Here is a 14,152-nt window from a genome sequence, read left to right as displayed (position 1 = left end):
AACACTGTCACCCAAAGAGGCTAACCACTCACGGGACTTTACTTGCCAAATCCTGCAGGGTCTCTTCTTTGATGATTCCTACGGCTTCTACCCGGGTCAGGTGCTCATCGGCCCCGCCAAGATCTTCTCCAGTGTCCAGTGGCTGTCTGGTGTCAAGCCTGTGCTCAGCACCAAGAGCAAGTTCCGAGTCGTGGTGGAAGAGGTGGGGACCGGGGCGGGGAGACAGGTCTTTGACCTCCATGCCTGGAGCTGAGGTGCCGCCCCTTTCTCACCTGCTCTAGGGGTTAAACCCTGCTCCTCAGCATCTGGACTCTGGCCTTGAGGATAAAGGGAACCCAGGCTGCAGTCACAAAGTGACCGATAGACAGATGCCCACCCCCAGCCTAACTTACACAGGCTGAGCAAGGCGGAAGAGTGGCCCCTGACTGACCCTTGGGGTTGGTGGGGGCCATAGTTACAGTCAGAGCCTGCTCTGTGCAGCTGGTTAAAGAGGTGCCGTCAGAGCCTGCCCTGACTGGCACTCCCACCTGCCATACCCAGGTGCAGGTCGTGGAGCTGAAAGTCACATGGATTACCAAGAGTTTCTGTCCAGGGGGCACGGACAGCGTCAGCCCCCCACCCTCTGTCATCACCCAGGAAAACCTAGGCAGGTGAGCATGCCCCCAGTGCCAGAAACCTCAGGGGCATGCCTGGGGCACCTCTGTGGGGCCTGGGGAGGGGCCCACTCTGGGCCCTGCACAGATGCACGGGGAGGGCTGAGAACACTGCTGGTGTCTCAGAAGTCCGGCCCAGCCCACCCCCGCTTCTCCCCTGCAGGGTGAAGCGTCTCGGATGCTTTGACCATGCTCAGCGGCAGCTTGGGGAACGCTGTCTGTATGTCTTCCCAGCCAAGGTAGAGCCGGCCAAGATTGCCTGGGAATGTCCAGAAAAAAACTGCGCCCAGGGGGAGGGCTCTATGGCCAAGAAGGTATGTCCTTGGGGTTGGGGGTTGGTGGGCATTTGAGGAACTGGCCTTGAGCCATTTCCATGGCCAGGAAGGACAGTCTGTGCTTTAGGCCTTGGGGGGCAGCCCTGATGACCTTTGCTGGCCACTCAGGTGTGTATAGCTGTCGTCCTCCCAGACCAAGACACTGGGGCGGGGCCAGCCAGCCTGCTGCCCTCCATAGCCCTGTTCCCCCTGCTCCTCCCTTGCAGGTGAAGCGCCTGTTGAAGAAGCAGGTTGTGCGGATCATGTCATGCTCCCCAGACACCCAGTGTTCCAGGGACCATTCCATGGAGGACCCAGACAAGAAAGAAGAAGCCAAAGTCAAGAGCGAAACAGGGTCCGCCAGCCCCGAGGAGACACCTGAGGGGTCTTCCAGCCCCGTGGAGATGCAGGATGAGGGCCCCGAGGAGCCCCACGAGGCTGGTGAGCAGCTGCCCCCCTTTTTGCTGAAGGATGGTGGAGACGACAGGCTGCACTCAGCAGAGCAGGATGCAGATGACGAGGCTGCCGACGACACAGATGACACCAGCTCGGTGACCTCCTCCGCCAGCTCCACCACGTCCTCCCAGAGTGGCAGCGGCACAAGTCGCAAAAAGAGCATCCCCTTGTCCATCAAGAACTTAAAGCGAAAACACAAGAGGAAGAAGAATAAAATCACTCGTGACTTCAAGCCAGGGGACAGGTAAACTTAGAGCATGCCTCCCCACACAGTGTGAAACCAAGCAGAGCCCGTTTCCTGGGTGCACACGTGTGCACACACTCACACATGCCGTCTGCTAGCCTTGCAACAGCTCAGGGGTGCCCATGTGAGACGACACACGGTACCTGGAGTAGGCCATGGTGGAAAGGAAAGATCCGGGAGTGGTGCAGAGGGTGGGATGGTAGCAACAGCCTTGAGCCTGGCTTCGGGGACCACACTGGCCTGAGCACTCCCAAATGGGTCCCATTCTCAGGGGAGAATGCATGGCATTGGAACTATAGGTTAGCCTTACGTGCATCAAAAATTCTCATCCTGCAGACCTGGGATTAGGAGTTTTGGGTTACCAAACCCACAGGGAGGTGAAGGGGCAGAAAGATGATCTGCCCTTTTCTTGGGGAAGCATTTTTGCACAGCCTGGCTCACTGGCCTGCACCTGGCAGGGTGGCGGTGGAGGTGGTGACCACAATGACCTCGGCCGACGTGATGTGGCAGGATGGTTCCGTGGAATGCAACATCCGCTCCAACGACCTCTTTCCTGTGCACCACCTGGACAACAACGAGTTCTGCCCCGGAGACTTCGTGGTAGATAAGCGAGGTAGTGCTGGCTCCAGAAGGGCAGCCGGCGGGGCTGTTGCTGACGGGAACCACTTGGAGGGGCTTGGGAAGAATGGGCAGTGGTCCTGGGGTCAGAGCTAAGATGAGGTCAGGAAGGAGACTGCCTCTTTGAAGGGGTCTTGCCATTTCCACGACTTGGGGAGGCCTGTTGTGGCCTCCAGTGGCCGAGCCAGGGAAGGTTTGTATTCTGTGCCCTGCTGTGGTTTGAGATGTGGGTGGCAGGCAGGCTCCACCAGGGCGCCTCAGCTGGTCGTGTCCCCGCTTCTGGTTCCCTAGTCCAGAGCTGCCCGGACCCTGCTGTCTACGGCGTGGTGCAGTCTGGGGACCACATCGGCCGTACCTGCATGGTGAAGTGGTTCAAGCTGCGGCCGAGCGGGGATGACGTGGAGGTGCGTGCAGCTCCTGCTGCTTCCTTCAGGGTGGGCTCTAGGGGTGGGTGTAGGGCCCCTGGCTCATGACAGCCCATCCTGTGCCACAGCTGATCGGAGAGGAGGAGGATGTGAGTGTTTACGACATTGCCGACCACCCTGACTTTCGGTTCCGCACAACTGACATCGTGATCCGCATTGGCAATGCCGAGGACGGGGCTCCTCACCAGGAGGGTGAGGTACAGACCCCATGTCCTGTGCCACAGCTGTGGTCCCTGACCATGCCACCAGGTGGCTCCAGGAGGCAAGACCTGAAAGTCCTGTGGGCCCAGCCTCCCCCGGAGGGCAGCTGCCCAGGGGAGAGTTGGTGCTCAGCCCTAGCACCTGCAGGAGTACTCTTCTCCCTGTCTCCCTGCGGGGATGAGACTTCCTGAGCCCCCGCTGGTCACATATCCCAGAGGAGCTGAGTTCCTCCTCTTAAGCTCTGTGAGCATGACGTCAAGTGCTGCAGAGCAGAAGAGGCTGGTGGGAACATTGGGTGGCGGTCAGGACTGATTCCAGGCAGGGACGAGTAGGAACAAAAGTATCGAGGCAGGAAGCCCTGAGAAGTCAGAATGCTACAGGTAGGAGGAGGATTAGGGAGGCCCCTCCTGGAGAGCTGCCCCCTGACTCTGTCCCCTTTGCCCAGCAGCCATCGGTAGGCCAGGTGGCCCGCGTGGATGTCAGCAGCAAGGTGGAGGTGGTGTGGGCTGACAATTCAAAGACCATCATCCTGCCTCAGGTGAGACTCGAGCAAGACCCCAGCCACTTGGCTTGTGATGTGGCACCTGGGCTGGGACTGTGGCCTGTATCCTGCTCCTGAGAGCCCAAAGCTGGGCTCATGTCTAAGAAAGCCTAGAGGAAGGGCAGGCACTCCGCAGAGCCCCGAGGTAAGGGGTGGGGGCAGCCCATCGTCGGCCCACCAGTCTCACCTCCCTGGCAGCCCTTCCTCATCGGTTGCCAGGTACGTGTAAATTTTCACAAGACTCCAGGATTTTTCTGGATTCTCAGCTAACTATGCTAAGAAAATGCAAGTTTTTTTCCTAAAAGGAGATAGAGACTTGCCCACCACCGTTTCTAGGAAACCTCTACCAGATAAGGAAGAGAAGAGAACTGGCCCAGGTCCAGCCCCTGCTGCTGGGTTCTGAGCAAGAGGCCTGTTCTGGTTCCTGTTCCCTTCCCGCCAGATTTGAGCCTATCCACACAGCCCAGCCCTCCTCCTGGTGCCCACACAGGCGGGGGAGGGAAGGGCTTGCCCCATCATCTCAACGGCCATTCCAGGGAAGGCAGCAGGGATGACACGGGCCAACTCTCCCACTCCTCCCACTCCTCCCCCTCCTACCACGAGTTCCCAGCTCCCGGTGCAGACCCACATAGGCTGTGCGGATCTGAGTCCTCTAGGGGTAGGGCTGGATTTGCCAAGGTTTCCCCTCAGCCCATTGGGCAGATGCTGGCCACATGCACAGGGGACGGGAGGCTGAAACAAGCTATTGGCTGGGGCTTTGGGTCCTGCTGGGGGCAGGACATGAGAAAGACCTTTCCCAGAAACCTAGGGACCAGCTAGCACAAGGAGGCTGAATCTGCAAAGTCCAGAGCAGGAGAGGGAAGGGGGGAATGGGATTGCCAAGACCTCAGGGAGCCCAGTCACTACCAGCAGTGAAGTGGAGAGGTGACATCCTGTCTGAATTACCCTCGAGCTTCCCTTTTGTCCCCAGCACTTGTACAACATCGAGTCTGAGATCGAGGAGTCGGACTACGATTCAGTAGAAGGCAGCACCAGTGGGGCGTCCTCAGATGAGTGGGAAGATGATAGTGACAGCTGGGAGACGGACAATGGGCTGGTGGAGGATGAGCACCCCAAGATAGAGGAGCCCCCCATCCCACCTGCCGAGCAGCCGCCAGCCCCCGAGGAAGATAAGGGGGTGGTGATCAGCGAAGAGGCTGCCACAGCCGCTGTCCAGGGTGCTGTGGCCATGGCCACCCCCATGGCTGGGCTGATGGAGAAGGCTGGCAAGGATGGGCCCCCCAAAAGCTTCCGGGAGTTGAAAGAGGCCATCAAGATCCTGGAGAGCCTCAAGAACATGACCGTGGAGCAGCTGCTGACGGGCTCGCCCACCTCCCCCACAGTGGAGCCAGAAAAGCCAACTCGGGAGAAGAAGTTTCTAGATGACATCAAGAAGCTGCAGGAAAACCTCAAGAAGACCCTGGACAATGTGGCCATCGCAGAGGAAGAGAAGATGGAGGCAATGCCGGATGCAGAGCGCAAGGAGGACAAGCCTGAGGGGCAGTCACCTGTGAAGGCCGAATGGCCCAGCGAGACCCCGGTGCTCTGCCAGCAGTGTGGTGGCAAGCCCGGCGTCACCTTCACCAGTGCCAAGGGCGAGGTCTTCTCAGTGCTGGAGTTTGCACCTTGTGAGTCACCCCTCATCTGGTCGTCACCTTCCCTGCCTGCTCGAGCTCCTGTTTATGTTACCAGATCTGGGACCGGATTGTTATTGCCCCTGGCCCCTGCTGTCGCCTGGGCAACACCAGTTCCCTGGTGTGGTCACGTTCCTGAGGCCGGGAGCAGCGGGTGGGAAGCCTGTGGGTTCGTGCACCTGTCTGGGGTGCACGTTGAGCAGCTGCTCCCTCCAGGCCAGGTTTGCAGATGGAGCTCCCAGGGCCTCTCTGTTAGGCACTGACTGCTCTCTTTCTCCCTCTAGCAAATCACTCTTTTAAGAAAATTGAGTTCCAGCCTCCAGAAGCCAAGAAGTTCTTCAGCACAGTGCGGAAGGAGATGGCGCTGCTGGCTACCTCGCTGCCTGATGGCATCATGGTTAAGACTTTTGAGGACAGAATGGCAAGTAGGCTGGCGTGGGCAGATACAGATGTGCTGTGTGGGCACCCAGTGCCCGAGACGCCGCCCACCTTTTACAGGTGTGGTCACAGGCTCGGTCCAGTGAGGGGCTGGCTCAGAGCCGAGCAGCCACATGGCCCACGGGGCTGACAGGAGCCCCGCACGTGTGTCCAGACCAGATGGCTCATTCCTTTTTCCCTCCTTTTTAAAGTTAATTTGCAATTAATGATATTACTAGTAGTACAGTAGTAGAGTCTACTCTACTTTTTGCAAAATTAGAACATTGCAGAAAGAGACTGGGCGACGTGGCTCACACCGGTAATCCTAGTACTTTGGAAGGCTGAGGCAAGAGGATGGCTTGAGGCCAGGAGTTTGAGACCAGCCTGGGCAACATAGCGAGACCCTACAAAAAATACAAAAATTAGCTGGGTGTGGTGGCGCACAACTAGAGGCTGAGGCAGGAAGATTGCGTGAGCCCAGGAGTTTGAAGCTGCAGTGAGCTATGATATGGCCACTGCAGTCCATCCTGGGTGACAGAGTGAGACCCTGGTCTCTTCAAAAAGAAGAACAACATTACAAAAAGCTAACGTTGTCTTTTCCCAACTGTTATTTCTTACTTCCCTTTCCCCCAGAACCTAGGCCTCTTCCCACTCCCAGAGCTCCTATTAGAAGTTTGGCAGGGCTCCTTCCAGATGAACAGTGTTTTCTTACATTTTTACATTCTCCTGTATCGCCATAAGCACATAGTATTTTGTATATTTGTTAACACAGGTGGCATGTCATTGTACACATCATTTGTAATTTGCTTTCTTTGCTTAACAGGGTCATTCTTGAGACCAACCTGTGTTGATTCGTGATGATCTAGTTTGTTCCTTTTTACGTAGAGAATAGTATCGTGCATGTGGCCACGTTACGTTCATTTTCCCACTCCCCGTTCATGGACGGGGCCCAGCGGAGTCACGTTGACTGGAGGCAGTGTGGGCACCTCTGTGGTGTCTAGTAGTGGCCTGCCACTTACTCAGCAAACCCTTTCTGGGCCTCCACTGTGAGCCACATACTGTGCTAGACACTGACCCCAAGTCTGAGGCCCCAGCCCCGGCCCTGTCCCAGAAGGAAGGAGCACAGAAAGAGCAGGGGTCCCGAGAGCCGCAGAGAGGAGGGAGCTGTTCAGATGGGCCCACAGGGCCAAGCTCCAGAGCGGAGCAGGGAGGGGCTGGTGCTGCTTGAGGTTCTTAGTAACGCTTTCCTTGGGTGTTAGTAAAATTCCTTTTGAAAACTCCAGCCTATCTCAGCTCTGTTGGGGGGAAAAGGGAACAGCATATTTTGTTTTGTTGCTGTTTTTCCAAATCTCACTTGGGAAGGAGAGTAGTGCATTGTCTTGAGGCTCTCAGGGCAGCCCGGCAGAGGACACACGCGGGAGGATTCCTGGCCCCGGCTGGTGCCCTGCCCTGGCTGTGTCAGTTTCCACTGCAGTGGCCCTAGTGGTTGAGATCACACAGGTTCCAGATGTCTGCGTCGACTCTCAGGACTCAGTGACCTGAGTTCTCTGGTGGTCTCCCAACATTTCCCCTGGGTTCAAACCCCACTGTCATCTGGTTGTGAGACCATCCCCCTTCCCAGCCCCTCAAAAGCAAGTGCAGCCTCGCCACCCTGGAACTTTCTTTCAGTTTCTAACTGCTTATTGTTTTGCCTATCTTTTGTGGGGTAGGGGTCAGAGCAGGTATTCAGAGAAATACAACCTTAAAGTAATGATTTATGAGGGAAAAAACCTGGTAAGATACAAACCAGTTTGGAAAAGTCCTCTTATGCCAGGGTTCAAAGATGCAGAGAGGGTCTGCACAGAGAGATGTGCGCTCAGCTTCTCCATTGCTGGCCGTGTCTGGGGTCCCAGGTGTTCTCCCGCGTGATCCGCATGGCACCCTGGAGAAGAGCAAAGCCAGGTACCAGGTGTAGGAGCCCCCACCCCACCCCAAACCTCAACCCTCCCTCCCTTCTCTAGGACCTCTTCTCAGCTCTCATCAAGGGCCCCACTCGAACCCCCTATGAGGACGGCCTCTACCTGTTTGACATCCAGCTCCCCAACATCTACCCAGCTGTGCCCCCCCACTTTTGCTACCTCTCCCAGTGCAGTGGCCGCCTGAACCCCAACCTCTATGACAATGGGAAGGTGTGCGTCAGCCTGCTGGGCACCTGGATTGGAAAGGTGAGCACGGCCCCAGCCCCCCAGTCAGGATGCAGGGACAGCCAGCGGGAGTGAGGTCTGCCTGGGACAGCGCTGACGGTGCCGTGTGCGTGTGTGTGTTGCAGGGGACAGAGAGGTGGACGAGCAAGTCCAGCCTTCTCCAGGTGCTCATCTCCATCCAAGGTACTGTTGGGCTGGGGTGGGGGTGGTGACAGGGAAGGCCACCGCAGGGCACAGTGACTGGCTGTCCTGTGGGGGTTCGAGGGCAGGCCTGTCCCATGGGCTTCTCCCACCCACTGAGGAAAGGCGTCCCTCCCCCGCAGGTCTGATCCTGGTGAATGAACCTTACTACAACGAAGCCGGCTTCGACAGCGACCGGGGCCTGCAGGAAGGCTATGAGAACAGTCGCTGCTACAATGAGATGGCGCTGATCCGTGTGGTGCAGTCCATGACCCAGCTGGTGCGGCGGCCCCCCGAGGTCTTCGAGCAGGAGATACGACAGCATTTCAGCACTGGTGGCTGGCGGCTGGTGAACCGCATCGAGTCCTGGCTGGAAACCCACGCCTTGCTGGAGAGAACCCAGGCGTTGCCCAATGGGGTCCCCAAGGCTAGCAGCTCACCGGAGCCACCAGCTGCAGCCGAGCTCTCAGACTCCAGCAGACAAGAACCTGAGGATGGAGGGCTGGCCCCTGGAGAGGCCTCCCAGGGCTCAGACTCAGAGGGCGGCGCCCAGGGCCCAGCCTCAGCCAGCAGGGACCACATGGACCAGACTTCGGAGACTGCGGCAGATGCATCGGTGCCACCCAGTGTCAAACCAAAGAAGCGGAGAAAGAGCTACCGGAGCTTCTTGCCTGAGAAGAGTGGCTACCCTGACATCGGCTTCCCCCTCTTCCCACTTTCTAAGGGTTTCATCAAGAGCATCCGGGGTGTCCTGACGCAGTTCCGGGCTGCCCTGCTAGAGGCGGGCATGCCTGAGAGCACAGAGGACAAGTAGCCCTCGAGGAAGGAGCATCACAATGGGAGAGGCCAGCTGCTGCCTGCTCACTCCCTCCCTGGAATCTCCCCTCTTCCCATCCCTCCCATCCCCCCGTGCAAGCCCCTCACTACCCTCTTGTCCCCAAGGTGAGTTTGATGCTGACGTGCAAGAAGTGTCTTGAGATGCTGCCATTTCTATTCCGAAGCGATCTTTCAATAGGCGGAAGAAAATCAGACCCCTGTTGCTGATTTTACACTTGTCACCCCAGACAGAATGTCCCGGCACTTGCTCCCTTGCTGTCCCCTTCTCAGGTCAGAGGTGGGTATTTTAGGGCCTGATGCTGAGCTCTCTTTGGGCCGGGTGCCCTGCAGGTGGCCTTGCATGAAGTGTGGGTTGCTCCAATAATTCCCCTGGTCCCTGTTAACCTCTTCAGTTCACTTTTAGCCTCCCCATGTCCCAGACCCTCCCGCTGCCGCCACCACCAGATCCTCCCTATTCCCCCAGCGACACTGTCCCCTGGGAGTTGTAGCTGCTGTCACTGACTCCCGGTCTACGCTGGCCTGTTTACCACATTCTAGCCCTCAGGCCTGTTGAACTTGCTCTCTAAGAGAGGGCTGGGACCAGGGTAGGTGCAGGGTGACACCCAGGAGAGGTGGTGGCTCTCACACATTAACATGGAGTTGAGGACCAGGGAGCTGCCGGGAAAGGCTGTAGGTGCCTTGTTCTTCCTGTCTGAGGCTGCTGGGGACATCGGCAGTTCTGGCTTTCAGGCCCCGCCTGTGTGGGCTGCAGCAGGTGTCTGCTCCCTGTTCAGCCTTGTCTCTGGCCCGAGCAGGCAGGAGCAGCAACACAAGGCCAGGGCAAGTGCTAGGGCCTCTCCTCCACCACATGGCCACACTGGGACGTGGCGCGCAGCCCACTGAACACAGAGCAAGCAGCCCTCTCGCACTAGAGCGCGGCCTCCTGTCAGCCCTTTGCCTGCAAACTGCAGGTTCAATCCAGAGGGGGTGGCCGCTGGCGGGGCTCTCCTGCTGCCCAGAGGACAGGCCCAGAGGTTTACAAGTTTTCTAAGCTTTTGATAATGTGAAGCTCCAGGTTAAGAGGATGCTGTTGAGCACATTGCAGCTATGTAATTTTTGGTGTATGTATGTAATATTTAAGGTTGGAAAAAAGTCTCAAAAACAAAGATATTAACTCTTATTAGAAAAAAAGACAAAAAAACAAAAAAAGCCAAAGCATGATGCGTCTTGTCAGCCTTAAGTGGGCTCCACACTGTGCTGTGCCATGACACCGAGCCGCAGAGCTGCGGGGAGGACGAGGACGGAGCCGACCACACGCGGCGGCCTTCGGAGCCCAGAGTCGGTATCTTGTTTGAGCAACACCTGGAGTGACTGGCGGGGCTGTGCTTCCCAGTGCATCGTTCATGTGGAGATGTGAATGCCTATTGCTTACAATACTGTATAAAGTGCTGTGTGATTAAATTTTTTTTACTTGCATTTTTTTTTTTTTTTTTTTTGGTTGGCTCATTAACAAGACAAGGTGACACCATTAAACCTGCCTCTGCCATTCACCTGGGCTCTGTTGCCTTTCTTCCTCTCTGGAGCACCCCTGCTGCCAGGGAAGGCTTGTGGCCGTGGGTCCTGGCTTCCCTGGCCAGGTGGGGGACCACTGCAGACAGCACCTTCCCCCACCCAGCGTGCTTGAATGCCTTTGTTTCCTGTCCTACGGTCAGTCTTCTTGCCTCTTCCTGGCTGGTGGTGTATTTATTCCTCGAGAGCCAGCTAAGAGCATGTCTGCCTCCCAGCAGCTGTGCTCCCCCGAGGCCAGATTGACCAGTTCAGCTCCTTCCAGACTCTGGGGGAGCTGACGCCATAGCACCTGGTGGTAAGCGGTAAGCAGGTGTCACCCTCCTGGGCTTTAAGCCAAACGGTTGCCCACTTTGTGAGACTGGTATCTGCCTCTCCCTGCTGCTGCTTTTTAATTCCTCCCTGGCACTCATCTCTACAAGGACAGGTGAGGACAGGCAGAAACAGCTGATTGAGCCTGGGAAACTCTAGTCCCCTCACTAGGGGGATAAAAGATTCCTTTTAAAAAAGGAACACCTGCCTGCCATTTTGACTTCTAAAATCTCTTGCTTTTCAGCCATCTTCTTATGCCCTTAACTCATGGTTCTTTGCCTGTTAAATCCGCATGGGGCTCCATCCAGATTTGCTGAGACTAGCTGGCCACGTGGCTCTACCTAAGACATACCAGCTCTGAACCTCAGTCTTACCCTGTGTGTGGTCAGGTAGTTGGCCAGGCTCTGAGACTCCTTCAGGCTGAAGGTGTGTACTTGTCAATGTGGCAGAGTCCCACATGTAGCACAAGAAGCTGCACAAGCTCTGGTTCTGGGCCTACCACCAAAATGGCTATGCCTGGGGGTACCACTGGCTGTCATTAACATTACATTCTGCGGTCCTGGCTGGAGTAAGACCCCTTTCCCTCCCCAATCCCCAGGACAGGACCAGCTGGCTGGGAATGTCACTTTATTTGATTTAGTTCATGGTGTGGCAGTCTCGGAACAAAATGGGAGTACCTTCCACAGGCAGCTGGGCCCAGCCAGCTGGGCTCCCAAAGCCTCCACCTTCCCACCCTTCTCCAGAAGAGTCCCCCTCCACCCCACATGAGCTATGCACAGGCCCTTCAGTCCTGAGGGAAAGAGGAAGGGTCCTGGGCTCTGTGTAGACCGAGTAAAAGGCTAAGGCACAGCAAGGCCCAAGGGGTCACGGGGCTCTTCCAGAGGTGGTGTCTGCGGGGGCTCCTGGCTTGGCGGGGGCTCCATGCCACCATTGACCACCCGTAAGTAATTTGGGTGCACCTGGCCCTGAACAGCCTCACTGACCATCAACTCCCCATCCACTGCAAACACACCTCTTCTATCCATGGGCTCCAGGCGGAAGGCGACCACAGGTACATACACCAAGTGGGGGCAGTTGTACTCCATGTGCCTGCCTTTCTCCATGGCCAGGAAGAGGCGCAGCAGTGTGGCCCGAGACACGCCTGCCCGTACATAGAACAGATGCATAACGCCAGCCGCACAGCGGCCCATGGGTGCTGCAAACATCTCGCTGCCCAGGTGCGAGTGCAGCAGCGCCAGCACCAGCACAAAGTCCTGGTCTGGCACCACTGTCCAGTGAGAGGGCACTGGCTCCTCCAGGGGCACTAGGTGCACATCCACAGGGCCCTGCTGGACCAGAGCAGGGGAGGTGGGTGTCTTGGAGATGGCTCTTCCTAGGGGGAGGTAGGCCAGTCGGCCCCGGTAGATGCGCAGGGCGGCCAGGCGCAGGAAGGTGCCCACGGTGAAGCGCATCGCCCCTAGGCGCCGATACCTCTCACTCTCCAGATCCACGTCAGCAATGAAGCCCCAGGCCAAGCTGAGCACAGAGAAGAGGCGCTGCCCGGAGGCCGTGTGCAGTGACAGCAAGTTCATGGGTGAGAGTAGCCGGCGGCACAGCAGCAGTGTGCAGTTGGTCAGGAGGTCTTCATTAGTAACCTGCTCATAGCTGCAGGGGGAAGAGGTCAGATAGGGCAGGGCAGGAGCCCCCATGCATCCTCCCCTTCCTCCTCCTGGGACAGGCAAAGCCACATGTGGTCCCTAGGGAGTTGGCATGAACTGTGACAGATGGAGCAGGTGGAGGCAGCCAGCTGGGGGCACAAGGAGAGGGCCCCAGGACTGAGGCAGAAGAGGGAATGGAAGGCCCACTCTGGCCCTGGGATCTCACCCGGCATAATGGTTCAAGGAAGCTGCCAGCGCGTTGGCAGAGCCCGCTGGGAGGCTACACAGGGGCTTCTGGATGGCAGTCTCCCAGTCAGGCCGCTCCATGAGTCCATTCACCACCTGTTGGGGCAGTGTGGCCTCAGCCTGGAAAGGACAGTGCCAAGCCCCGGCCAGCCTCACGGTGCAGACCTCACCTCATGCATCAGCCCGTCTCCAGACATGACCACCAGGGCGTCCCAGCGTCCCAGCTCTTCCGACCGCACCAGCTCCCGCGCGTGGTTCTGCCGCTCTGCCGGGAGACGCAGCTATTAAGGCCGGGGGTCCCCTGGCAGGGTATGCTCCCCACCCCGCTCCGGGCGACAACTCACCGGTGAGCATCAGCATGAAGGAGATTTCGGCCTCCTCCAGAAGGGGCTGCACGTGGCTCCGGAAGAGCTGCAGGGCCTTGCCCTTGCCGCCACGCGGGTTCAGCAGCACCAGCACGCGGCAGGGACGCGGGAGCAGGCGCCCGGGGCCGCCCGCTGGGAAAACAAACCCGAAAAGGCCGCGTCCCCAACCGGCCACTAGGGGGCTGAGGACAGCGACAGGGGCCCTGGGGTGGGAACGTGCCTGCAGCAGCCGGGTAATTGACCCGACAGAATGTGGCCAGAGGAACAGGTCGGACCGAGCGTTGGGGGGGGGGAGGGGGGCCCTTACACCCCCTGCCTGTGCTCGGGCCCAGCGGCTTCTGGCCTTGTGGCGGAGTGTTTCTCGAGTGTCCCCAGCCCCTCTCTGTCGTCCCGGCGAGCGTTCCATCGTTCCTGGCCAGGGATCCCCCTACAGCCCTTCCCAGCAGGGCCCTCACAAACCTGGATCCATAACCGCGACCTGCGGCTCCCGCTGCCTGGGAGTCCCCGGCGCGGTCAGGGCGCTGCCCGTGGCTGCGGCTCCTGCCTTCAGCTCCTTATCGGTGCTGCCCAGGCGGGCGTCGCGGGGCCGGCTGTGGGGCTCGCCCTCCCCGCCCGGAGCCGGGGCAGTGGGGGCACCCGCGTCATTCCCTGCGGCGGCCGGATCTGAGGGAGAGGAAGAGACCGCGCTGACGGAGTCCAGGACCGGCGGGGGGCGATCAGCCAGATCCTGGGACCACGCGCGAGGAGCCGCGCGCTCCTGCATCGCGGCAAGTCCGTGGGTTTGGGACCTAGTTTTCCGGGAGGTCCAGAGAGCCGAGGTCCGATGCCACCAAGGGCGCCCCCGTCGTGGGACTGAACCCCACCCCCAGGAGAAGGGTGTCCTCCCGGGAGGCTTCCCCCTCTGAGGCCCGGGTTCCGGCCGAGGGATGAGTCAGAGCCCCGTGGCTGTCTCCGACGGACTAGCTCCTCACCTCGCGGGGCTGCCAGGGGAAGGGGAGCCCGGTTGCGTAAAAATCCCAGAACTTGAGCGGACATCGCGACCCGGATCGCTGTGTCCCCTGCCCCAACACCAGAGCGGCCGGAGCCGTCGCGCGCCCCTCCAAGGGCCTGGTCCCCCGGGACGCGCGCCGCGCTCGTGGGAGCAGCGCCCGGGGGCGTGAGCGCCGAGCTGGAGCCCGGCCACCAGACGCGGCTTGTCCTCGCACGAGAGACAAGCGAGTGCGAAGGCCGCGCGGTGCGTGGCCCAGTTCCCCAGAGCCCCGGGAAGGGGGGCTGCCAAGAAGCCGCAAGCGACGGGAGGGCAGG

The 14,152-nt window shown here is 58.8% G+C and overlaps 2 protein-coding genes across 3 annotated transcripts in view; one reads left to right on the top strand and one right to left on the bottom strand.

Moving 5' to 3' along the window:
• UBE2O (ubiquitin conjugating enzyme E2 O) overlaps positions 1 to 8,931 on the top strand; it is a 52,457-nt gene extending 43,526 nt beyond the window's left edge. The window contains exons 6-18 of one of the 2 annotated variants that reach the window (XM_069482891.1): positions 59 to 202; positions 541 to 650; positions 817 to 967; positions 1,195 to 1,667; positions 2,126 to 2,280; positions 2,577 to 2,689; positions 2,779 to 2,907; positions 3,360 to 3,449; positions 4,423 to 5,119; positions 5,410 to 5,546; positions 7,543 to 7,746; positions 7,851 to 7,908; positions 8,049 to 8,931. In XM_069482891.1, the coding sequence (XP_069338992.1) occupies positions 59 to 202; positions 541 to 650; positions 817 to 967; positions 1,195 to 1,667; positions 2,126 to 2,280; positions 2,577 to 2,689; positions 2,779 to 2,907; positions 3,360 to 3,449; positions 4,423 to 5,119; positions 5,410 to 5,546; positions 7,543 to 7,746; positions 7,851 to 7,908; positions 8,049 to 8,719 (3,132 nt within the window). In that variant the 3' untranslated portion in view covers positions 8,720 to 8,931. Of the gene's footprint in view, positions 1 to 58; positions 203 to 540; positions 651 to 816; positions 968 to 1,194; positions 1,668 to 2,125; positions 2,281 to 2,576; positions 2,690 to 2,778; positions 2,908 to 3,356; positions 3,450 to 4,422; positions 5,120 to 5,409; positions 5,547 to 7,542; positions 7,747 to 7,850; positions 7,909 to 8,048 lie in introns of both variants that reach the window. The other variant, XM_069482890.1, reaches the window with a different exon arrangement.
• Positions 8,932 to 11,438: 2,507 nt separating this feature from the next.
• Positions 11,439 to 13,882, bottom strand: SPHK1 (sphingosine kinase 1). Its single transcript, XM_069483172.1, has 6 exons — positions 13,819 to 13,882; positions 13,307 to 13,510; positions 12,827 to 12,979; positions 12,653 to 12,747; positions 12,463 to 12,578; positions 11,439 to 12,243 (listed from the first exon to the last, which is right to left on the bottom strand). The coding sequence occupies exons 1-6, from the start codon at positions 13,880 to 13,882 to the stop codon at positions 11,439 to 11,441; spliced, it is 1,437 nt and encodes a 478-aa protein (XP_069339273.1).
• Positions 13,883 to 14,152: the final 270 nt, after the last annotated feature.

This window comes from Eulemur rufifrons, chromosome 9 (genome assembly GCF_041146395.1).
Source record: "Eulemur rufifrons isolate Redbay chromosome 9, OSU_ERuf_1, whole genome shotgun sequence".
Classification (NCBI taxonomy): Eukaryota; Metazoa; Chordata; class Mammalia; order Primates; family Lemuridae; genus Eulemur; species Eulemur rufifrons.
Note: the sequence above shows the minus strand (reverse complement) of the source record. Positions and strands in the feature narration are given on the sequence as shown.